Source organism: Chiloscyllium plagiosum, chromosome 46, assembly GCF_004010195.1.
Source record: "Chiloscyllium plagiosum isolate BGI_BamShark_2017 chromosome 46, ASM401019v2, whole genome shotgun sequence".
Lineage (NCBI taxonomy): Eukaryota > Metazoa > Chordata > Chondrichthyes > Orectolobiformes > Hemiscylliidae > Chiloscyllium > Chiloscyllium plagiosum.
In genome coordinates this window covers 10,893,696-10,920,235 of record NC_057755.1, presented here as the reverse complement: position 1 = coordinate 10,920,235, position 26,540 = coordinate 10,893,696, and the positions used below count along the sequence as shown (strand labels likewise).

The 26,540-nt window shown below is 44.3% G+C and overlaps 1 protein-coding gene and 1 pseudogene across 1 annotated transcript; both read right to left on the bottom strand.

Moving 5' to 3' along the window:
• Positions 1 to 6: 6 nt before the first annotated feature.
• Positions 7 to 7,821, bottom strand: LOC122544128 (interferon-induced very large GTPase 1-like; the record flags this gene model as incomplete). Its single annotated transcript, XM_043683166.1, has 2 exons — positions 7,190 to 7,821; positions 7 to 2,731 (listed from the first exon to the last, which is right to left on the bottom strand). Coding segments are annotated over exons 1-2 (3,357 nt in total), but the record flags the coding sequence as incomplete, so codon positions are not given.
• Positions 7,822 to 7,849: 28 nt separating this feature from the next.
• On the bottom strand, positions 7,850 to 10,223 carry LOC122544127 (annotated as a pseudogene).
• Between the last annotated feature and the right edge of the window lie 16,317 nt (positions 10,224 to 26,540).

Below are 26,540 nucleotides of genomic sequence, written 5' to 3'. Positions count from 1 at the left end.
GGAAATGTTTCTTGCAGGATTCACCTTGTATTTCTCTGCAAACTCCTTGTTATAGGTGTACAGGACCCATTTCCAATAAGATGGCACCCCAGCCTCCGGATTTAAAGGAATGTTCCAGGAATTGTATTCCTCACATTGCATTTGGATAAAATACACATTAAAAACTCGCTCCAGTATATTCCGGATACATCTTTGCCACCAACGTTCTTCATCTTTCTGGTACAAATAAATTGCGGTGGCTGTTGCTGTGCAGCTGTCAGTGACCAGCTCTTTGCTCCGTCTCCAGTGACAGCCCCCAATCCCCTGAGGCCAGTGATATGTTGCTGAGTGCTTCCCATGTGTATTATTGGTGTGATCACAGGGCACCTGGCAAAGTGGACAGCGATTTCCACAACCAGCCAACAATTTGTAGAGCTCTTTGGAAGGGTCATTGGGAAGGTTCACCAGCGTCTGCTCAACATCCCATTTCTCAATGTCTTGGAGGAGGCGTGTTTCCAAGGCAGGAATGAATTGGTTCAGTTTAATCACAAAACTTGGAGCCTTTTTGAAAGCTCTTGTGTTTTCAAGCTTTTCTTTTGGTAACACAAGGTGTTCTTCAAATCTTTGTTTGAATTCATTCAAAAATGATTGAATGGTATCAGCTGAGCTTTTTATACAGTCAACGGTTGTCTTTATTTTGTCGATTTTCTGCTGCAGCACCTCCTGAGCTATGCAATAAAACATGGATTTGTTGTTGTTCAGCCCTTTACAATGGTTCAGCACTTGCTCTTTTACCCAAACTTGTTCAAACTTTCCGGTCTGTTCAAAGTACTGACAGTACTTGTCAAAGCTGTTGAGCTTTTTTAGATACAACATGATCCCCACTTGAAGGTTTCTGCGTGACGTAAGTTCTATCTTTTGCTCTTTTTTAAGGTGATCCACAATTGCCGAGCCCAGTTGTTGTTTGAGAGCTTCCAACAGAGCGGGCTTCAAGCAGGAATCACAGAATAATCTCGCACACGTCTCACTCTGGTCCTTTTCAGAGTATATGCTTTTAAACATTGTAAAGTAATAATGTCTCTCATTCGCTAGTCTCTTCACGGGATTATGTTTGTCACAGAATCGATCATGCATCTCCTGAAATCTCTGAATGGCTTTGCCACACACATGGATTTTCACATCTGTGCTTAATAGCTCATTGACTTTGAGTGTCTCCGCATCAAGTGTCTGTAGATTTCTGTCCACTTCTCTCAGAAGTTCATTACAAAGAAACAGGTTGTAACTCTCACCTCTCTTAACAATCTCTTCTACATAATCGTCACATTGTGATATCAATTGGAGAGTTTTCTTCTTCGCCTCCAGTAAACGTGCAGATTCCACCCATTGTGCCACATTCTCGTCTTCCAAGTTTTCTTTATTTGGATGGAAGGAACGTATCATAGTATAAGCTGCACGTAACTTTCCTTTAAACATATCAAGGAAAGATGTTTTGTTTGTTTCCAGATGTTGCTCAGTGATCTTCCATTCCACGTTGCTTAACTCAACAAGACTCTTCCCAGACGTGAGCTTCATTGTGAGTATTCTTCCTTGCTTCCTCGTATTTTCCCTCAAGCTCTTTTCCATGTCTCCCTCGATGTTGACTGCTGTGGGCTGGAAATGTACTGATGCCATGACTTCTCTCCATATTGTTTCAAAGGTTTCACTCAGTTCACTGTCACCTTGATCTGTCGATTTAAGATTCAAATTATCCAAGAGCAGATCAATCTTCTCTTGGATTCTCTCACTGAAACTACTTAAAATGCGGTTTAATTCGTTAAGGTCTCTCTGCCTGTTCAATGCTTCCTCACATCTCATCTTTGTGCGTGTTTCAAGCTCTCGACTCAGTAAGTCAAAACCCGCTGCTGTCTCGGCTTTAAAATTCTCAATCAGATGTGCCTGGTTGGTGTCCTCCTTAAAATACTTCTCCATCTCATCCAGTATTTGACTTTTCTCTTCACTGATCATCCTTGGAACGTCAATATCCAAAGTTCCTCTGAATTCCTGAAGGTCCCCTTCACAGTTGGCAATTTGATTGATTGTTTTCTGAAGCCAGGAATGGACCTCACTCCTCAGCTTCCACTCCAAATCCGAGTACTTCTCTGACAGTCGATTGTAGGCATGTGCCACCAAGCTATTCCTGAAACTGAAGATGAAGTTCTCATGTTTCACTGCGTTCCATGTACTTGTCATCCAGGAAATGAACTCTGGGATGGTGGAAGGTCTCCTGTTGAGAAAATGCTGCAAAATCTTGTGTTTGAGTTCTGTCACCTTCTGACTGTATCCCATATTAACTAGCGCCATCGGCGGAGTCCCACACCATAGCCCTGGGATGTACCAATTGTTTTTCTTGGAGTCATAATCCAAAATATCAGAGAACTTTGAGAATTTGTGATCTTGCCCCTCAGTTTTAGCGACAATCTTGGTCAGTGTGTTCAGCTCCTGGTGCAATGATTTGTGACTCCCCACATTCTTCTGATGTGCAGACACATCTCCAACCTTTTGGTGGACAAATTGACAATTGGGTCTTTTCCCGACCACTTTCATACGAATTAAGGCATGGACAACAATTTGCAGGATGTCCTTCATTTCTGAGGCAGTCTCTGTGGACATGGTTATGATGATCAAATCGCTTAAGCCAGCCACCAGAGTGGCCAGTTCATTGTCATGCTCATTTTGGCCATCCAGGCTGGACCGTTCCTGAGCCCGCAAGCCCCCCCCCCCCCCCCCCCCCCCCCCGGTGCCAGGGTCAAGGATGTAATGGAAGGTGAGAGGGATGTGTCAGAGTCATTGTCCATACTGTGACCAATGACACGGGGAAGGAGGACACGGTTTTAAGGATTCAGGAAGGAAATAGGAAAAAAGGAAATGTTCAGAGCCAGGATGACTCCCTGCCACATGCCAATGAGTATGAAATGGGAATGAATTGGTTTAATACGTGGGTGGAGGAAGGCTCCAGTTCTGGGACTGGGGCTTCTATACTGGGCTGATGGGTTACAACAAAATGGTGGCACGGTGACTCAGTGGTTAGCACTGCTGCCTCGATTCCAGCCTTTGGCGACTGTCTATGTGGAGTTTGCACATTCTCCCCGTGTCTGCGTGGATTTCCTCCGTGTGCTCCGGTTTCCTCCCACAGTCCAAAGATGCGCAGGTCAGCTGAATTGGCCATGCTAAATTGCCCATAGTGTTAGCTGCATTAGTCGGGATAAATATAAGGTAGGGGAATGGGTCTGGGTGGGTTACTCTTCGGAGGGTAGTGTGGATCTGTTGGCCGAATGGCCTGTTTACACACTGTCGGGAATCTAATCTAATCAAAACTGTTAAGGATAGGGAGAATAGAATATGAATGCAGTCTAGCCAAAAGCATAAACATGTACTGCAAAACCTTATAAAAACTCGACACGTGGCTAGAACAATTGTAGGCCCATTACAAACAGAAATCAGGAGAATTTATCACAGGGAATAAAGGAAATGCAGATAAAGTAAATGATTACTTTGTGGCTTTCTTCACTGAGGAAGATGTAACCTCTCTCCCAGAACAAAGTTGCTCAGATGAATGAGGGGTTGAAGAAAATGACCATGAGTCGGATTGTACTGGAGAAATTAGTGGGATTGGAAGTTGATCAATCCCCAAAACCCGATGGTCCACATCACAAAAGATTGAAGGAGATGGCTATGGAGAGAGTCTATGCATTGGTGACTACCTTCCCAAATTCTGCAGAGTCTGGAACACTTCCTGAAGATTGGAATGCCACCCCATTATTTAAGAAGGGAGGGAGAGAAAAATAAGGGAACCACTGACCTGCTAACCAAGCATCAGTAGTAGAGACAATGCTGGAATCTGGAAGTAAGTTTGCTCACTGAGCTGGAAGGTTCGATTTCAGATGTTTCCAGTGAAGCACTGGTGTTAGTGACCCGCTTTCTATTTGTGTGTTTAGGTTTCCTTGAGTTGGTGATGTCATTTCCTGTGGTGATGTCCTTTCCTGTGTTAGTGATGTTGTTTCCCATTATTTTCTTCAGAAGGTGGTGGATGGATCTAAGTCGATATGTTTGTTGATAGAGTTCTGGTTGGAATGCTATTGCTAACATCCCAAGAACAGAGAGTTGGAATGTATAGGTCATTCTCACATCAGCAGGCTGTTACTAGTTAGGACCAATACTTGGGCCCCAGCTGTTCAGAATAGGTGTCAATGAGTCGGTGGTGGAGACCAAATGTAATATTTACAAATCCGTGTATGATGCGCAGTGAAGTGAAAATATGCATCGTGAGAAGGATGTAAAATGGCTTCTAGAGAATTGGGATAGGTGTAGGCCATTCACCCCAATGATATCCCTCTGGTTATAGACTTCTCCACTGTGGACAACATCTCACCTGCATCTACCCTGTGAAACCCTTAAATACATTCAATAAAATTACCTCTTGGGAATATAGGCCTAGTTTGACCAACCACTCTCCAAAAGTGTTTCACCCCAGACTTGTCCCTCAGATAGAGGCACTGTCATTTGGAGAGTGGTTGGTCAAACTGGGCCTGTATTCTCAAGAGGTAATTTTACTGAATATATTTAAGGGTTTCACAGGGTAGATGTAGGTGAGATTTTGTCCATAGTTGAGGGGTCCTGAACCAGAGAGATATCATATACATTTAATGGGCCGAATGGCCTACTCCTGTTCCTATGTGATCCGAGATGTGAGCTCTCTTTGACAGGCTGCAGAAAGTCCCTGACATCATGATTCTGTGGATGAGGGGATCCGGGAGGGGAGGTGTGCAGGTAAAGGACAGGCCGAGGCTGTAGCTGATAAAGAGGAGCTTCCTCCTGGCGATGGGGCAGTCAGGAGGAGATTTCCTTTGGTGCTGGATGCCTCCCTCTCATTGTCCAGATCCAGGAGACTGGGATGGTCTAGGATTACTGCTGTGCACATATAACATAACCAGCCACCCGCCCTCACTATCAATGAAGGAGATGTACATCACCTCGTCCAGATCACACAGTAATCACCTGCATACATGCAGATATCGTCCAAGGTGAACTCTGTTTCAATTGTAGATGCCTTAGCTGTTTATCAGAGACAATGACTAATATCGACATAATTTTAGTTTGAGATACTTTTGTCAGTATTAGAGAACGGCATGAACCAGCCCATTGAATGACTAAGCTTCCCATCCAATTGCAGTACACATAATTACATCCGGCCTTCCGCAGGATCCCAATGCACAACATAATCACAACTTCAGATTTTGTTATCCTTGATAATACGAGGTTTGGACTATTCCAGTCTCCCCAACCTTCACACAATACTCAGCTTCCAGTTCTGACACGATCTTCCCCCATGGTATTTTCCAGTTGGAAATATTTCTTGCAGGATTCACCTTGTATTTCTCTGCAAACTCCTTGTAATAGGTGTACAGGACCCATTTCCAATAAGATGGCACTCCAGCCTCCGGATTTAAACGAATATCCCAGGAACTATATTCCTCACATTGCATTTCTATATACCACACATTAAAAAGTAGGAGAAAGTGCTGGGGATCAGAGCTTAAAAATGTGTTGCTGGAAAAGCGCAGCAGGTCAGGCAGGATCAAAGGAGAAAGAGAATCGACGTTTCGGGCATAAGCCCTTCTTCAGGAATGAGGAGGGAGTGCCAAGCACGCTAAGATGAAAGGTAGGGAGGAGGGACTTGGGGGAGGGCATTGGGAATGTGATAGGTGGAAGGAGGTTAAGGTGAGGGTGATAGGCCGGAGAGGGAGTGGGGGCGGAGAGGTCGGGAAGAAGATTGAAGGTCAAGAAGGCGATGTTGAGTCTGAGGGTTGGAACTGAGAAAAGGTGGGGGGAGGGGAAATGAGGAAGCTGGAGAAATCTGTATTCATCCCTTGTGGTTGGCGGGTTCCTAGGCGAAAGATGAGTTGCTCTTCCTCCAGGTGGCGTGTTGCCATGGTCTGGCGATGGAGAAGACCAAGGCCCTGCAGGTCCTTGGCGGAGTGGGAGGGGGAATTAAAGTGTTCAGCCACGGGGCAGTTGGGTTTGTTGGTGCGGGTGTCCCTGAGGTGTTCTCTGAAACATTCCACAAGTAGGCGGCCTATCTCTCCAATGTAGAGGAGGCCACATCGGGTGTAGCGGACGCAGTAAATCATGTGTGTGGAGGTGCAGGTGAATTTCTGATGGATATTGAAGGATCCCTTGGAGCCTTGAAGGGAAGTGAGAGGGGAGGTGTGGGCGCAAGTTTTGAATTTTGTGCGGATGCAGGGGAACATGCCGGGAGTGAAGGTTGGGTTGGTGGGGGGTCTGGATCTGACAAGGGAGTCGCGGAGGGCGTGGTCTTTCTGGAACACTGATAGGGGTGGGGAGGGAAATATATCCTTGGTGGTGGGGTCCGTTTGGAGGTGGCGGAAATGACGAAAGATAATCCGATGTTTCTGGACGTTGGTGGGGTGGTAGGTGAGGACCAGTGGGGTTCTGTCCTGGTAGTAATTGGAGGGGCTGGGTTCAAGGGCGGAGGAGCAGGAAGTGGAGGAGATGCGGTGGAGAGCATCGTCAACCTTGTCTGAGGGGAAATTGCGGTTTTTGAAGAAGGAGGCCATCTGGGTTGTTCGGTATTGGAATTGATCCTCCTGGGAGCAGATGTGGCGAAGGCGGAGGAATTGGGAATATGGGATGGCGTTTCCACATGGGGCAGGGTGGGAAGAGGTGTAATCTAGGTAGCTGTGGGAGTCAGTCAGTTTATAGTATACGTCCGTGTTGAGTCGGTCGTCCGAGATAGAGATGGAGAGGTCTAGGAAGGGGAGGGAGGAGTCTGAGACGGTCCAGGTGAATTTGAGGTCGGGGTGGAAGGTGTTAGTAAAGTGGATGAACTGTTCAACCTCCTCGTGGGAGCACGAGGTAGCGCCGATAGAGTCATCAATGTAGCGGAGGAAAAGGTGGGGGGTGGTGCCAGTATAGCTGCGGAAGATGGACTGTTCCACATATTGAAGAGCAGGCATAGCTAGGGCTACCAGTGGGTGCCAATGGCTACTCCTTTGGTTTTGAGGAAGTGGGAGGATTGGAAGGAGAAGTTGTTAAGAGTGAGGACCAGTTCAGTCAGTCGAAGGAGAGTGTCAGTGGAAGGGTTCGGTAGGTTGGTTCGGCCTCTATATTCCAGATAAATCTTTGCCCCCAATGTCCTTTATCTTTCTGGTACAAATAAATTGCGGTGGCTGTTGCTGTGCAGCTGTCAGTGACCAGCTCTTTGCTCCGTCTCCAGTGACAGCCCCCAATCCCCTGAGGCCAGTGATATGTTGCTGAGTGCTTCCCATATGTATTATTGGTGTGATCACAGGGCACCCGGCAAAGTGGGCAGCGATTTCCACAACCAGCCAACAATTTGTAGAGCTCTTTGGAAGGGTCATTAGGAATGTTCACCAGCGTCTGCTCAACATCCCATTTCTCAATGTCTTGGAGGAGGCGTGTTTCCAAGGCAGGAATGAATTGAATCTGTTTAATCACAAAACCTGGAGCATTTTTGAAAGCTCTTGTGTTTTCAAGCTTTTCTTTTGGTAACACAAGGTGTTCTTCAAGTCTTTGCTTGAATTCATTCAAAAATGATTGAATGTTATCAGCTGAGCTTTTTATACAGTCAACGGTTGTCTTTATTTTGTCAATTTTCTGCTGCAACACCTCTTTAGCTATGCAATAAAACATGGATTTGTTGTTGTTCAGCCCTTTACAATGGTTCAGCACTTGCTCTTTTAACTCAACTTGTTCAAACTTTCCGGTCTGTTCAAAGTACTGACAGTACTTGTCAAAGCTGTTGAGCTTTTTTAGATACAACATGACCCCCACTTGAAGGTTTCTGCGTGACTTAAGTTCTATCTTTTGCTCTTTTTTTAAGGTGATCCACAATTGCCGAGCCCAATTGTTGTTTGAGAGCTTCCAACAGAGCGGGCTTCAAGCAGGAATCACAAAATAATCTCGCACACGTCTCACTCTGGTCCTTTTCAGAGTATATGCTTTTAAACATTGTAAAGTAATAATGTCTCTCATTCGCTAGTCTCTTCAGAGGATTCTGTTTGTCACAGAATCGATCATGCATCTCCTGAAATCTCTGAATGGCTTTGCCACACACATGGATTTTCACATCTGTACTTAATAGCTCATTGACTTTGAGTGTCTCCGCATCAAGTGTCTGTAGATTTCTGTCCACTTCTCGCAGAAGTTCATTACAAAGAAGCAGGTTGTAACTCTCACCTCTCTTAACAATCTCTTCTACATAATCGTCACATTGTGATATCAATTGGAGAGTTTTCTTCTTCGCCTCCAGTAAACGTGCAGATTCCACCCATTGTGCCACATTCTCGTCTTCCAAGTTTTCTTTATTTTGATGGAAGGAACGTATCAGAGTATAAGCTGCGCGTATCTTCCTTTTAAACATCTCAAAGAAAGATGTTTTGTTTGTTTCCAGATGTTGCTCAATGATCTTCCATTCCACGTTGCTGAACTCAACAAGACTCTCCCCAGACGTGAGCTTCATTGTGAGCATTCTTCCTTGCTTCCACGTATTTTCCCTCAAGCTCTTTTCCATGTCTCCCTCGATGTTGACTGCTATGGGCTGGAAATGTACTGATGCCATGACTTCTCTCCATATTGTTTCAAAGGTTTCACTCAGTTCATTGTTACCTTGATCTGTCGATTTAAGTTTCAAATTATCCAAGAGCAGATCAATCTTCTCTTGGATTCTCTCACTGAAACTACTTAAAATGTGGTTTAATTCGTTAAGGTCTCTCCACCTGTTCAATGCTTCCTCACATCTCATGTTTGTGCGTGTGTCAAGCTCCCGACTCAGAGAGTCAAAACCCGCTGCTGTCTCGGCTTTAAAATTCTCAATCAGATGTGCCTGGTTGGTGTCCTCCTTAAAATACCTCTCCATCTCATCCAGTATTTGACTTTTCTCTTCACTGATCATCCTTGGAACTTCAATATCCAAATTTCCTCTGAGTTCCTGAAGGTCCCCTTCACAGTTGGCAATTCGACTGATTTCTTTCTGAAGCCAGGAATGGACCTCACTCCTCAGCTTCCACTCCAAATCCGAGTACTTCTCTGACAGTCGATTGTAGGCATCTGCCACCAAGCTGTTCCTGAAACTGAAAATGAAGTTCTCATGTTTCACTGCGTTCCATGGACTTGTCATCCAGCGAATGAACTCTGGGATGGTGGAAGGTTTCCTGTTGAGAAAATGCTGCAAAATCTTGTGTTTGAGTTCTGTCACCTTCTGACTGTATCCCATATTAACTAGCGCCATCGGGGGAGTCCCACACCACAGCCCTGGGATGTACCAATTGTTTTTCTTGGAGTCATAATCCAAAATATCAGCGAACTTTGAGAATTTGTGATCTTGCCCCTCAGTTTTAGCAACAATCTTGGTCAGTGCGTCCAGCTCCTGGTGCAATGATTTGTGACTGCCCACATTCTTCTGATATGCAGACACATCTCCAATCTTTTGGTGGACAAATTGACAATTGGGTCTTTTCCCGACCACTTTCATACGAATTAAGGCATGGACAACAACTTGCAGGATGTCCTTCATTTCTGAGGCAGTCTCTGTGGACATGGTTATGATGATCAAATCACTTAAGCCAGCCACCAGAGTGGCCAGTGCATTGTCATGCTCATTTCGGCCAAACAGGCTGGACCGTTCCTGAGCCCACAAGCCCTCAGTATCCAGGATCAGGATGAAGTCGCAGGCTTTCTCCTTTATTGTTCCTGTTGTTCTAATGAGCTGCAGGTAGACCCCGGAGGTGCACCTCCCACAGCCCACTGCAAACTGACAGCCAAACATTACATTCAACAGAGTGGACTTGCCAGTGCTTTGTAATCCCCAACACTGAAAGGACAAAAATGAGGCAAGGCCCAACCTTCTTGTCAACTTCCGTTCCATTCCATGGGGATATTGGAAACATCTCCATCCATGAGCTCAATTGGGAAACCCTCCAACATCATATCAGCTGCCAGTGATGGAAACTGTTTGATATCTGAAGGAACACTTGGCTGGATCTGAAACACCTCATAGATGAGTCACATTTCCCGGAGGAAATGTTCTAATCCCAAGCTCTGGGACCTGTCCAGCAGGTTCTTATTGGGTTCAGTCAATTGTTCCTGAATACTTTGACTCTGCACTTGCTCCTCAGTCTCCAGGTTTAACATTATGTTACTATGAGACACTGTGACTGAGTTTGAATCCAATGCATGTCTCAGGCAATTTAGGAAAAGTTTCCTTTGGTTTCTCATTGTCTGGAGCCCCGAGGATTATTTGCCTCATCAGATTCGACATCTCACGATGTGGAAGTGTCCGACAAAGATCTTCTCTCTTTCTCTGCAGCCGACTGACATAATCTGAAACATTAGCATCACTGAGACTCTTTAACTGACACATTTCCTTATCGATGCCTGAAATCTTTTCCCAAGTAGCTCCTTGGAAATACAACTCTCTCTCTCAGATCATTTTAATGGCTTCGCTCACAATTACTCGAAGAATTTCTTCAGATTTTCCCCAAGCTTCTGAAATCACGTTGTTGTCTTCATCGATCAGAAACTTACTGGCCCTCGCTGCTGGGAGCATTGCTTGCAAACTCAGTGCCTCCTCTTTCACTTCTGCCCCCTTTCTTAGAATCTCTATTAATTTGGATCGAATAGTTCGCCGGAAGTATGCTTCATTTTTTCGGTGTTTTGTTAAAATATTATCTTTTGCAATTAATTTAGCTTCAATCAACCTTTCAGATTGTGGCGCCTTGGAAACAATAATTAAAAACAGTCTCTGTTGAATCTGAGGATTGGAAAACAGAAATGTTTCGGCTTGTTCGTTCAAATGCTCAATGAAAACAAACAGAGTGGTGGCAACTTTACTCAGGAACTGGACATGTTCCGGAAAGTTAACTCAGTGCTCCTCTTTCACTTCTGCCCCCTTTCTCAGAATCTCTATTAATTTGGATCGAATAGTTTGTAGAAAGTGTGCTTCGTTTTTTTGGTGTTTTGTTAAAATATGATCTTTTGCTATTGATTTAGCTTCAAACAACCTTTCTAAGTGGAGATATATTTGTCCCACCTTGGAATTAATAATTAAAAACAGTCTCTGTTGAATCTGAGGATTGGAAAACAGAAATGTTTCGGCTTGTTCGTTCAAATGCTCAATGAAAACAAACAGAGTGGTGGCAACTTTACTCAGGAACTGGACATGTTCCGGAAAGTTTTGGGCATCCCCTCGGAGATTCATGACTGCCACAGCCTCTGGAATGATGTCAATATCCTTACTGCCAGATGGCAAATACCAGATCATTTCTATCATTCCGTCTGAAACCTTCCTGCTTATATCGCCACATCGCATATCAGAATGGACAAAATAATCCAGATTGGGTTGCGAGCTGAAAACCTGATTTAACAGTTTAGATTTTGATGATGAGCAGTTGCCAAATCGAACAAAAGCGAACATTGGAAGACTAGATGTGGCCATACATTCCTCAATGTATCCCGCCCTGTCTCTCATTGACTGAGGTTGGTATCTCCTCACGAAGGAGCGCATGGGATGCATAAGAAAAGTTGGTCTCCCTTCCGGACTCAGCATGACGATTGGAAATGCAAACTGGCACAAGGACATTCGGAGAATCACTTCCTGCTGCAGAATAGTGTTTGCACACACAAAGATCGCAGAAATAATGTCCAGTGGATGGAAAGACATTGCAGTAGCATTCGGACATTGAGGGAAATTGTTAGAATCATCTTCCGATGTTCCATTTTCAGATGTGTCCTGTGTTCTGGCATTAGAATTTGCCTCCATTAGCAGCCTGAGGAAATGCGAAGGAATATCTTGTACTGGTGGATTTCTTGTCCTCCACAGTCTCAATGTTGATCTCCTTTACTTTATTCAGGGACAGCTTGTTGGGATAAAATTCCCACAGTCCAAAAGTTTTCAGAAGCTGCTGAAATGCATCCCGACAGTCGGTACTTGCTTCCTCTCCTCGATTCTCCTCAGTACAGTCCTCATATTTATCAATACCCAAATTGTCCATTCCCCTCATGGATGGATTCTTCAATTTTCTAAAACAGTAAGAAAGCAAAACGACATTTTTATTGCACAGTTCCAACCTTCAGACCGACTGAAATCTTCACAGTTCAACAGTGTCAACCTTTTCCTGTTATATATGGTTATCTATACATTTAGAATCTGGTACATCATTAAATCCTATCACTTTTGAAATGTAATGGTGGAATGATCAGCTTGTGCAATCTAGATTTCCACAATTCCTGCAAAATACTTCTGGGCAATCTACTAGGTTACTGTAATATTCAATATTGTTTTATAAAGGTACAGTTTGAAGTTTTCTCAGTTGACACATGTTTTTGACTTTGTGTTTGGACCCAGGGTAAAGGCAAAATAATGCGGAATATTAAATAAACAGGCAATGCTGGAAATGCTCAAAGCATCTGTGGTGGCATAGTTATATTATCACTGAGTTGTTAATCCAGTGACCCAGGTAATATTCTGGGGACCCAGGTTTCAGTCCTGCCATGGCAGATGGTGGGATTTGAATTCAATGAAAATCTACAATTAAGATTCTAAAGATGACCACACAGTGCTCACCACTGTACCACCGTGCCGACCACGGTACTTGCTTCCTCTCCTCGATTCTCCTCGGTACAGTCCTCATGTTTATCAATACCCAAATTGTCCATTCCCCTCATGGATGGATTCTTCAATTTTCTAAAACAGTAAGAAAGCAAAACGACATTTTTATTGCACAGTTCCAACCTTCAGACCTACTGAAATCTTCACAGTTCAACAGTGTCAACCTTTTCCTGTTATATATGGCTATCGATACATTTAGAATCTGGTACATCATTAAATCCTATCACTTTTGAAATGTAATGATGGAATGATCAGCTTGTGCAATCTAGATTTCCTCAATTCCTGCAAAATATTTCTGGGAAATCTAATACGTTTTTGTAATATTCAATATTGTTTTATAAAGGTACAGTTTGAAGTTTTCTCAGTTGACACATGTTTTTGACTTTGTGTTTGGACCCAAGGTAGAGGCAAAATAATGCGGAATACTAAATAAACAGGCAATGCTGGAAATGCTCAAAGCATCTGTGGAGGTGGTGGCATAGTTATATTATCACTGAGCTGTTAATCCAGTGACCCAGGTAATATTCTGTGGACCCAGGTTTCAGTCCTGCCATGGCAGATGGTGGGATTTGAATTCAATTAAAATCTACAATTAAGATTCTGAAGACGACCACAAATCAATTGTCAGAAAATAAAGCCGACCTGATTCACTAATGTCCTTTCGGAAAGGAAACTGCCATCTTTACCTGGTATGTCCATGTGACTCCAAATCTACAGCAAGGTAGTTGACTCTTAACTGCCATCTGAGCAATTAGGGATGGGTAATAAATGCTGCCTAGCCAGCGACACCAACACCCCTAAAATGTGGGATTTTTAAAATTCCAATTCAACGAATGAAAGAAGAGAAAGAGATAACGTTCTGCTGTGCTTTTAAATCATCTTCAGAACTGCAAAAGAGCTTGTGATGCTTACCTCCCAAAAAGAATTTCGAAATCGGGTGTTAATGCATTGTATGAGATCAGGGATAGAATGCAACCATGAACCAGGAATATTTTGAGATGGGTTAAGTGGGTTCTCCTGGAGAGATACGCGAAGTTTGGGCACATTGTGGTCCATGACGCTGTTTGGGGAAATCTGTCAGAGGAATTTAATGCATCTCAGACACGCATGTGGGTGCAGCAAGACGTCTTGATGGCAAATTAGCCATGATTGCAAAAGGGTTTGAGTAGAGGAGCAGGATGCCTTACTGCAGCTGTTCAGACCTTGGTGAGAGCATACCTGGAGGATTGCTTGCAATTATATTATCCTTAATTAAGAAGACATAAAATTGCCTTCGTGCAGTGAAAGATCACCAGACTGATTCCTGGGACAGCAAGTTTTGTCTTATGATGAGGGTTTGGATTCAATGGTTAGAAAAATCAGAATGCACCTTCTTGGAACATACAAAATTCTGCCATGGCTAGATCAACTGGATGCAGGGGTGATGTTTTCTCTGGCTGAACGATCTGGAACAAGAGGTGAAGTCGGAGAATGCGAGGTAGTCCATTTTGGACTGAGATGAGGAGACATTTCTTCTCTCTAAGAGTTGTGAACATCTATTACACAAGATTTTGGGTGCAGAGTCTCTCAAGGTACTCAATAAAGAATAGATTTCTACTAGCAAACAGTATCGGGGTAATGTGGCGAGAGCAGGAAGATGACATGGAGATAGAGGATCAGCCATCACCACGTTGAATAGTGGAGCAGGCTCGAAGGGCCGAATGGCCTATTCCTGTTCCTATTTTCTACATTTCTGCAAAGCTCCCTATGGGAGAGATCTGTCAGAAAGAGGGAAGTTGGGGAATTTGAGTATGAGCGCACTGATTAGCAAAAGTTCAACTTAAAAGAAAGCTGAGGTTTATTTTCAGGGACAGGAACAAACTGGAGAGTGAAAGGAGGAACATTGGGAAAGATAAAAATGGACAATGAGGAGTGATCAGATTCGCTCATGGGCAAGTGGAATGGAAAACCCACCTTCCTAGTGTACTTGGTATATGTTTACAAGGACAGTTCAATAAACAGTGCTAATTTTACAGTCAATTGATTAGATTACCTACAGTGTGGAAAGAGGCTCTGCAACCCAACAATTCCACACCGACCCTCTGCAGCATAACCCACCCAAACCCATTTCTGTCTGATTATGGGCAATTTACCATGGCCAATTCACCCTGACCTGCATATCTTTCGACTGTGGGAGGCATCCCACGCAGACACGGGGAGAATGCATAAATTTCTCACAGACAGTTGCCCGGGTACCTGGCGCTGTTAAACAGTGAGCCTCCGTGCTGCCTGTATTTCGTATTAGAAATGCTCTAGCCAAATTTCCAAGACTAAAGAATAAGGTAATTGCTGGATTATCTGACAGTGCTGTTTACGTGGAACAGAGAAAATACTTTTACCCAGAGTGGGTAAGGCAATGCGGCCTATAGATTCAGGTCGAATTCTGTGATGGGCTCTCTTTCTGAGTGCACACAATGACAGTTGAAACACCATCTGGGAGGCCGCATAGTGAATGCAGATGACTTAAGCAGCCTCCCGCTGACAGATACAGTAACTTTCTCGACATTGTTCTTGTCACTGTTGACAATATCTGACTGTATACACAGAAATATTGTGTCCTGGCAAAACCAGAAGAGCTGATGGTGATGGGAAGGGCCAAAAGGGCCAACGCAAACAGAAGTGAAAACCGAGTTATGCTCCTGGGTCAACTGATTGGACATGGCACATAGGATGTACAACAAATGTTATTAGGGAGTTACCCATGCCATAGCAATGAAGGAAGTACTGTGATTCCTAGGACTGAGTGGTTTTTATTGGAAATTTGTAATGAACTTTGGCAATGTGTTTCTACCACTGCCTATTATTCATTTATTCATCTGTCGGATGTAGGTGTCACTGCCTGGCCCACCATTTATTACCCGTCCCTAGTTACCCCCTTTGAGAAGGTGACGATGAGCTGCCTTCTTGAACCGCTGCAGTCCACCTGCTCAGAGTTGACCCACAATTCCTTTACGAAGGGAAGGCCAGGAATTTCACCCAACAAAAGCAAAGGAACAGCGATACATTTCCAAGTCAGGGTGATGATTGGCTTGGAGGGGAACTTGAAGGCGGTGGTGTTCCCAAGTACCTGCTTCCTTTGTCCTTCGAGATGGAAGTGATAATGGCTATGGGAGGTGTCGTTTGAGAATCACTGGCAAATGTCTGCAGTACATCTTGCAGATGGTACACACTGCTGCTACCGAGCGTCGGTGGTGCAGGGAGTGGATGATTATGGATGTGATGCCAATCAAGCGGGTGCTGCTTTGTCCTTGATGGTGTTGTGCTTCTTGGGTGTTGTTGGAGCCACACCCATCCAGCCAAGTGAGGAGAAATCCATCATACTCCTGACTTGTGTCTTGCAGATGGTGGACAGTCTTTGAGGAATCAGAAGGTGTGTTACTCACCCCAGTATTCCCAGCCTCTGTCCTGCCTTTGTAACCAATGTGTTTATGGGGTGAGTCCAGGTGAGTTTCTGATCAATAATAAATCCCAGTCTCTGACAGTGTGGGAGTCAGTGTTGGTAACACCATTGAATGGCAAGGGGTGGGAGCTAGATTGTCTTTTATTGGAGATGGTCATAACCTTGGCATTTGTGTGGCGTGAAAGTTCATAACCAATTTTCAGCCCAAGCCTGAATACTCTCCAAAACTTCTTGTATTTCAGCATGGACTGCCTCAGCGTCTGAAGAGCCATGAACACTGTGAATGGTTGTTGAAGAAGTACAGGAAATTTCAGTGGATAGCAGACTGTCAGAAGGCATTTGACACGCTGTGAGCTGTGTTAGCCACTCCCAATTACACAAAGCCATTCAAGGTGGCTGTTGATGCAAGTGACGTCAGTGTCGGTGCTGTACTATTGCAGGAAGACGAAAAGACCGAAATACCAATTATATATTCTTACAGAAAATCGAATAATCATCAATAGAAATATTCCATGAATGAGAAGGTGACTTTGAGCTTGGTGTTGGTGTTGCAACATTTCAACATTTCTGTTCCCAGTCATGTGTCTGAGACAAATGCATATACTGATCATAACCCCTTAAAGATTTTGGAAATATTTATGGGAAAACACTCCAGACTGTTTAGATGGGTTTTTTTATTACAGCCATTCAATAATGGACATGGCAGGACAAGAGAACATAATTGGTGACATGTTGACATGGTGACAAGCCATCTTTGTATATTGGTGCTTCTTTCTGTTGAGGGGGCAGTTTGTCAATACCGTAGCTTTAAGAGGCCTGTATTGTGCTATTTTGTTTTGAAGAGAGGTGATCAGACAGCTGTCAATTGAATGCCTTTAAGTAGTCAGCTCTGTGAGGCCTTGGAGACCTTAAACATTGGAACAATAGAAGCAGCCTGAATGGGTGGGGTCAGGCCAGGATTTTAACTTTAGTTTCTCAGTAACAGTTGCTGATGTCTTGAAGCTGGGTTTGGAAGCTGCAGGATATCTCTCCCTGCTACTCTCTCTCTCTCCCTGTGAGTTTTCTCTTGAATTTGTTTTCTTCTGAGACTGGAGAATTTCCTGTGAGATGACTTATTTTTCTAAACTCATCTTTTGCCAAGTGTGTGATTATGGATTCACGATATTAGAAATGTAATTAGTTTTAGTTTATATGTGTATTGTTTTGTTAAGCATTTCAATAGAGTTACAACTAATCAAATTATTATTGTTTTCTTCATTGTATGTTAACTACTGTGCCTGAATAAACGTTGTTTTGCTTCTAATCTGGTTGTTGGACAAATCGAATTGCAACTGCAACACAACACTTTATGCTTACCTTTCCAATATTAAAACATTCAAATCTAAACGATGTTCTGAATATATTTTGAGGGGCTTTGATCTGTTCCGTAACACACTTCAGCAAGCCTGCGTCAGAGATGTTTGTCAGGGAACAAGATTATGTGTTGAAGTGGCAGGCAAATGGAAGCTCAGGGTCATTTCTGAGGACAGAATGTTCGTCTTCTGCAAAGCGGTCACCCAGTCTGTGTATCGTCTCTCTCGTGTATCAGGTACCACTCTGTGAGAAGTGAATACAATGGACTAGATTATGAGAAGTGCAGGTAAATGGCTGCTTCACCTGGAAGGTATGTTTGTGCACTTGGAGGGAGGAGGTAAACTGGCAAGTGTTATATCTTCTGACATTTCGTGGGAAAGAACAATTGCAAAGTAAGATGATGTTGGGACTTAAGGAGGAGTGGACCAGTGTGTCCCGGAGGGAAAGGTCTCCACAGTCTGGTGGGGGCACCCGACTAGAGATGGCAATAATGGCAGTCAATAATCCTATGGATATGGGTGCTGGTAGGATGGCAGGTGAGGACTAGGGGCACACGATCATTGTTATGGGAGGGAAGGCAAGGGCAAGGGAAGAAGTGCAGACGATGTGGCAGATGCGGCTGGGGGCCTTGTCTACCATCGCACTCGCGATTTCTCCTTTGAGGAAGAAGGTGGACGTTTCCAGGCCCGTGGTCAATGTTAGCACCAATCAAACGGATGTGACGGAGACCGAGAAATGAGATAGAGCCTTTATGAGAGCAGGCTGCGAGGACGTATAGTCAAGATGACTCTGAGAGTTGATGGGTTTGTTATGGATATTGGCCAGCCTATCCATAGGAAATGGAAACAGAGATTTTGAGGAAGGGAAAAAAGGTTTCATTTGGACCAGGTGGAAGTAAGGGGGGCTGGAAATTGGAGGAAAAATTGATAAACTTCCCCAATTCCAAATAGGTGAGGGAAGCAACATCGACCAACGTAGTGGAGAAAGGGTTGTGGGTGGTCTCCAGGATAGGAAAAAAATATTCCACGTGCCCCACAAAGAACAGGCAAAACTGGGACCCAAGTGAAAGGCTCTGCCAGAAAGAAAAGGGGAGAAATTAAAGTTGTTCAATCTGTGGATGAGCTCAAGCAGAGGAGGCTGGTGCAGGATGGGGACAGTTCAGACATTAGGGAGCACTCCTTCTGCTAATGCCAGACATACCTTCCAGGTGAAGCAACCAGTTCCTTGTACTTCACTGAGTCTGGTCTATTGTATTTGCTGCTCACAGAGTGGTCTCCTCTACACTGGGGTGATGAAACTGAAACTGGGTGACCACTTTGAAGAACACTTATGTTCTGTCCTCAAAACTGACCCTGAACTTCCAGGTGCCCCACTCTGTTCCCTGGCCAACATCTCTGACTCAGTCTTGCTGCAGTGCCTTAGCGAAGCTCAATACAAACTGAAAGAACAGCACATCACTTTCTCGTTGGGGACCCAATAGCCTTCAGTACTCAATATCGTGTTCAATAATTTTAGAGTCTGAACACCTTCTTCCATGTCCTTCCCCCACACTCCCACACACCTCAGTCCTTGTCATCACATTGTGAGCCATTGTCAACCACTATCAGTTCCTATGAACAGCTCTTTTTCCTGCGACTCACCCTTATCCATCCATTTGTCTACCCAACTACTGCTTTCTCTCTTTGGTCTCGGTTTTCACCGATTGTTTAATCCGTCTGATAACTCCCTTCTCCAACCCCATCTTCAGTGTTTATACCAACATTTTCCCAGCTACAGTCAGGTCTGAAGAAGGGTCACTGGACTCTAAATATTGACAAATTCTTTCTCTCCAGAGCTGCTGCTAGACCTGCTGAGTTTCTCCAACAATGTTTGTTTATGTTTCAGATTTACAGCAGAAACAAGCTTTTTATTTAACTGGATGATCCCTATTTCCCTTCTTCAACAAAAGATTGGTCAGTCATCTGGAACCTACCCACATGGCTAGTGAGGATACAAAGATCTTGGTCAAGGTTCCTGCAACCTCTTCTCTGGCCTCGCTCAATAACCTGGGGTAGATACCATCAGTCACTTACTGCTTATCATCTTTATTGCTCTTCAAGGACCAAACACCACTTCTTTCTTGATCTCAAAATGCCCGAGCTTATTAGAATGCTCCACACTAATCTCATTCTCATCTGTACCTCTCTCCTGGGTGAATTCCTATGCAGAGTATTCAATAAGGAACTCGCCCACATCCTTTGTTTCCAAGCAGAAGTTCCCTCTTTATCCTTGAGTGGTCCTACCTCTCCATAGTTGTCCTCTTCTTTCTAATGTGTGTACAGAAGGTGTTGGGATTCTCTTTAATCCTGTTAGGTTCTTTTTGCGATGTTCCTTGCGCGAGATGCACTTTGTTCACACCAACCTCTGCAAACAGTTAAAGTTTATCAAAGTCTGTACAATCTAGGTGACCCCATTTGACCCCCGCCACATACCCCACCCCCAACAGGCATGCGAGATCAATTCAAAGTGAGGTTCCAAACAAAGTAAGCACATCCCCTTTATGCAGGTCAGTTGGAAGTGTACACAGATCATCTGGCCACTCCCGCACTGACACATGCCACTCAACACAACCCCCAGCCACTTCACCATAGTCACATGCTACTGAAGACAAATCTCAGCACCTTCCCACAGTCACATATCACTCAACACAACCCCCAAACATTCCCTCACAATCACTTGTAACTCAGCACAAACCCCGACTCTACCTCTACTGGTGACTCTACTGTCACCAATCACATGTTATCCCAGGTACGCTGGCAGGATGAGGTCATCCTCGGAGATAATGCAAATGAAAATGCCCTAATCCTGGGGAATCGTTCTGCAGACGATTTCCTGACTCAGTGATTTTCTAAGACAATGTAGTTTTGGTGTATTCTCGCCATCGCATCCTTCAGTCGATGGCTAGAAAGCTATACATTCTGAATGAAAGGCACTGAATGAGTGTTTAATTTGATTAGAGGAGGGTTTTAGTGGTAAATAACTGTCTAAAAGGGGTGGGAGTCGTTTGCATTCCTGCCTGACTATCGTCCCTACCCACCTCCACAATGTTCACTCAGTGCAGTTCAACCATTTAATATTACATGAATGTCCAGAGAGATATTCCCATTAATCTTTTAACATTATGATCCCACTTGCCAAGGTCATTTCATGGACCCTTCTTGCTCTCCTAATTCCCTGCCTGAGTTTTTTTTTCCCTATTTTCTTTGTTTCCCTCGCAGACCTCATCTCATTTCAGCTTCCTAAACTTTACATACGCTTCTTGTCTCCTTTTGACAAAAGTCCCAACCTCCCTCATTCTCCACGGTCCTTTACCTTGCCATTTTTGTCCTTCCTCCTTACTAAAACATGCTGGCCCTGAACTCTGATCAGTAGACCTTTAAACAACTGACACATATCATATTGGACTTGCCAGATAACAGCTGCACCCAATTACCATTCTCGAGCTCCTGCCTAATACTGACCTAATTTGGTCTCCCAAAAGGATGGTCACCTTGTTTGCTGTCTACTACACCTCCAAATTTGGTGTCATCTGCAAATTTACTAACTATACCTCCTATGTCCACACCCAAATTATTTTTCTGAATGATAAAAAGTAGTGGACTCAACGCCGATCCTTGTGGCACACCCTTGGTCACAGGCCTCCAGTCTAAAACGCAACCCTCCACTATTACCCTCTGTCTCCTCCTGTCAGGACATTGTGTATCCAAATGTCTAGCTCTCCATGGACTTCACCAATTATTAACTTGCCAACCAGTTTACCATGTGGAACCTTGTCAAATTCCTTGCTGATGTCAATGCAGATGATGTCCATCACTCTACCCTTATCAATCTCTTTGTCACTTCGTCATAAAAATCCATCAAATTGCGAGATTGGGTCTGGGTGGATTTTGTCTTTGGAGGGTCGGTTGGAACTGTTGTGCCAAATGGCCTGTTTCCACTCGATCGTGAGTCTATGATATTTTTGATATTCAAATATGTGTAAATTCTATCCCTCAGGATTCCCTCCAACAACGTGCCCACCACTGTTGTCAGGCTCACGGGTCTACAGTTCCATGGCCTTTCCTTGCCACCTTTCTTAAACAGTGGCGCTATGGTAACCAAACTCCAGGCTTCTGGCATATCACTTGTGACTATTAATGATCAGAATATCTCAGCAAGAGGCCCAATAATCCCTTCCCTCGCTTCCCACAGAGTTCTATGGCACTCCTGCGCTGATCCTGGGGGTTTATCAACCCTTCTACGTTTTAATGCGTTCAGTACCATCTACTCTGCAATATGGACACTGTTCAAGATGTCACTATTTATTTCCCAAGTTCTCTAGATTCCACGCCTTTCTCCATAGTGAATACTGATGCAAAATACTCATTAGTATTGTACTCATTTTCTGCAGTTGCACACATAGATGTCCTTGCTGATCTTTGAGACGCCCTATTCTCTCCCCCGTCACCCTTTTGCCCTTAATGCAAAATCCCTATGGATTCTCCTTAACCCTATTTGCCAAAGCAATCTCCTGATTTCTTGCTGCCCTCCTGATTTCTCTCGAGTATCTCTTCTTTCTACTTTTCTCTAGATCCCAGCTGTCTCTACCTGACAATATGCCTCCTTCGTTCTCTTGACCAGAGACTCATTTTCTCCAGCCGTCCAGCGCTCCTTACCCCTACCAGCCTTGCCCTTCACACAAACAGGAACATAACGGTCTTTGCACTCTCATCTCGCTTTGGAAAGGGTGCTCCACTTTCCAGTGTGTCCTTACCTGGAGATTGTCTCTCCCAACTTACTTCTGAAAGTTCTGGCCTGTTAGTGTTACCATTGGCCTTACTCCAATTTAGAAGCTTAACTTTCAGATCTTCTTCAAGTAAAATCAAATCTCTCGATTTCCTGACCCGGTCTGAAGCTGCAGCTCCTGAAAGTAAGTCTGGAAAGTGACTGAACAGCACAACTGCGGCAGAACCATAAAGTGCTGAAACCCGTCTTGAAACTTTGTCCAATCGGAACTTTCGACGTGTCTGTTGCCAGGCAGATGTTATATGAGCAGTTTACCATGCCAGCGGTACTCTGTTTAGATCAAGAGATAGAGGGAGGGGAACACACTCACAAAAGCAGCTCTGTCTGTGAGATTCCTTGCTTGAGTTGCAAACTATGACCTACTTTTTAACTTCTTTTCTAGTTCTATCCAGTGGGAACTTTTATTTTTTAAACTTATCTTGCTGCTGAGTATCACTTTCGAGCTGAATAATCCTCACCATTCTTTCAAAGGAAAGTACGTGCTGGGCTTTGACGCGTTGTAACTAACGCTGATATCAGTCTGGTTTGGCATATTTTTATATTTAACTTAGATCTGAGCTGAGGGAATTCCTGTAGGAGAGAATAAACTTTTTCTTCTCACATTAAAAGTGAAATTTGCTGACACTGTGATGAGCTGCTGTAAAGGTTATTCAGCATCTATTCGTCCGTAAAATAAGAAGTAACTTAGAACTTTCTAATCAGCCTGTATAGACGTGTCATGACACATTTAGGGTGCAGGTGGGACTTGGCCCAGAGGTGGGGACGCTACCACTGTGTCAAAAACCACAAGTAGGCATTGCAAATTATTGTCAAAACTTGAAGTTACCCAGAATCGTACAATCTTAGGGGCGAACTCTTCGAGCGACTAGATTAATGCTTCACCACCACTTTGTCTCCAATTTCAGATCTACCACCAAGTCGACAGCACACCGATGGGGCTTTCCAATTTCAGGGCTGAAAGCAGAAACAGTGGTGCAGAGACTTGAAAACACAGTTGAAACTTTATTGCTGGAACAGCACAGCAGGTCAGGCAGCATCCAGGGAACAGGAGATTCGACGTTTCGGGCACAGGCACTTCTTCAGGAATGATCAAAGTTTCAACTTTGATCTCCAGCATCTGCAGACCTCACTTTCTACTTGAAAACACAGCCCTTCCCCTGATCCAACTGAAACAGGATAGGATACACGGACAACACATTTGTCATAATCATATGTACAAAAACACTCCCTCACCAACAGTATAATCACAGGTATCAAGTTCAACAGGGAGGGAGAGAATAACAACCCATTCCAAGATGTCACAGTAGTAACGATGAACAACAGGGAATTCACAACCAAAGCCTACAGGAAACCCATCCACACGGACCACATCCTGAAACCAGCAACCAGCTCAACGTCAACAAATGGAGCTGTATCAGAATACTAATGAAAAGAGCTGGGACACATCGCAACACACCAGAGCAGTGCAAGGAAGACCAAGAACATTTACACAAAATCTTCACTGACAACAGATATCCCATCAGCCTTGCCCACCTATCCTGCCGAACAGCTAACGCCAAGAACACACTGTACCTCCCAATACACTGGCCACCCTAGTCTACGTGAAGAACATATCAGAATTAACTACCAGACTGTTATGACCACGTGGTATTATGGTAGCCCGCCAACTAACAGACACATTATGCCAACTACTTATTGGCACTCAGCACCCCACCCAAAGCGCAACACTTACAACAAGCACTGAATCAGGCAAACCGGAAGACGAGCCTCCTGACTTCACCACCAACACCTGGCAACAAGCTGACATGAACCACTCTCCCTCACATCCATACACACTGACCACGAGGGACATCCTTTCGGTTGTGATAAATTTACTGTCCTCGGGCAAGACAACAAGGGACAAGCAAGGGAGGCCTTGGATGCTGGCTTACAACCAAATAGGCCATCAGTAAGCACACAGACCCGGTGTAAAAACCACTGCAGATAAGACCCTCGCCCGACCAGACCAGACCCACATACACACCAAGCAGAACAGAACAACAGCGCTTGACAGAGGTCACCCAGCATGGGAACCAAACGTCTGCACGGTTACCCAGCAGCTCAGTGAGCCAAACAATGACCTCATTCACAACCCGGGGTACAGATCTTTGCGAAAACCTGAAAGAGAGAAATGGAGAGGATGAATAGTTAATGTCTTTTTCTCCATTGTGAAGGGGTGTAAGTTTAAGGTGAGAGGGGAAAATTTGCAAACACCTGAGGGTCAACGTTTTCACGCAGAGGGTGTATGAAATGAGCTGCCAGAGGAAGTGGTGGCGGCTGGGATACTTACAGCATTGAAATGAAATTTGAACAGGAATGATTTGGTGGGATATGAGCCATGTGCTTGCAAATGAGACTAGATCAGTTTAGGATATCTGGTCGGCATGGACAAGTTGGACCGAATGGTCTGTTTCCATGATGAATGAATCTATGATTTGATGATTCAATAATCATGGACATATACAAAATAAAAGCACACCATTCAATCTATCACATCTGTAACAGCTCCCAAAAGAACTATCCAGGGATTCTCCTTCTCCACTGCTATCTGTTTAGCCCTCAAACTTCATCACTTTCAAATATATCCAGCTCTCTTTTGAAACTTCCTATGAAATCTGCCTTCATCAATCTCTAATGCAGTGCATCCCAGAGCTTAGCAACTCTGGAAAAAGAGGTTTCTCACTCCTTGCTCTCTTGCTGATAATCTTGAAATTGTAACCCCTAGTTACTGATACACAGACTAGTGGAAACAGATGTCCTTGTTTATCCAGTCAAAGTTGTCCATCATTTTGAACGCTACAGTAAGGTCTTCTCTTAATCTTCTCAGCCCAAATTGTCTCACCTCTCCTTGTATCTAACATCCCTCATTCCTGGCATCATTCATTAAAAGTCTTTTGCACTTTCTCCAGGGTTTCAGCACTCACACGTTAAAGGACATCATTTAAAGGCATTTGACCATTTCGACATTTTCTCGAAGGCAAGGTTTGGTTCATTTGACATATTGTTTGATCTTGGCCTCAGTTGTTCATGTCTCTGAACCATTTGCATTTGCCCCGTTTCGACTTAATAAAATGTATTCGATCTGTGTGTGTCTGTCTACGTGTGTGTGTATGTGTGGCGGGGTGCGTTTCTGGTCACCCCTCACAGGAAAGGGCAGAGGAGATTGATCAAGATTCTGCCTGGCCTGCAGAATCAGATTTATGAGGAAACATGAGAGGGGCTGGAGTTGTTTTCCTTGGATTGGTGAAGGTTGAAAGGGAACCTGACAGGAGGCGTGTAAGATTATGTGGGGAATGGACAGGGTGAATAAGTAACCTGGGGGCATAGGCTTTAAGGTACATCGCAGAAGGCTGAGAGAGAGAGAGGACTGAGGAGGAATGCTTTCCCTCAGAGGATGGTGAGAGTTTGGGACTCACTACCTGAAAGGAATCAAAAACTATTGTAGCATTGAAGCTGTATTTAGCTATTAAATTGTGTGGCCAGAGGAAAAACTGGAGTGTAGTCAGACCCTGGGCTGGCCTGGGCAGGTTGGGCCAAATGGCCATCTCCTGCATTGCAAGTATCTCTGACAGAGTGTCTTTGCCTGGCTAAACTCATTCTCAGCAATGACTCCAACTTCACTTGCTTTCTCCGAACAATATGTGTTTTTGTCCCCTCAGGGATCCGAATGATGTCTATTATTTTGTGCGAAGTGTGGAAAATTGTCCATCCACACTCATTTCCTCCTTCAACATTTTTACCTGGATATGGCCTGTGTGGGTGCAGCTCCTTTTGCCATGCCTGAAGTGGAAACATTCACTCTGTTCTCTAGTTTGATCCTGCTTACTCTCATCTCGTCCGTCGCTCATTCATCACTTCTCTTCTCTCACGTCACTGCCTCTCCAAGAAATGGAGCCAACTCGCATCATATCTACGACAGGTCCACTGTCTCCAACAGTGACCACATCCAGCACTCCCTACACCCCCTGCTTCCATCAAATATTCCATTTCAGTCCATTTTCCAGCTTCTCTGTCTCTGCCTTTGTGCAGCAGTCCACACTTGTCTTCAGCTGAGGACCCACTCCCCTCCTCCCACAGTGGATGATAGGGTATTAGATCTCGCCCACAACCTTCACTTCTCCTCTCACCCCTTACTCTAGCTCGCCAGAATTGTGATAATGTTCCCCGTGATAGAACTTGTGCTGCATCTCCCTGTACATTTTACAGATCACCTTCATCACC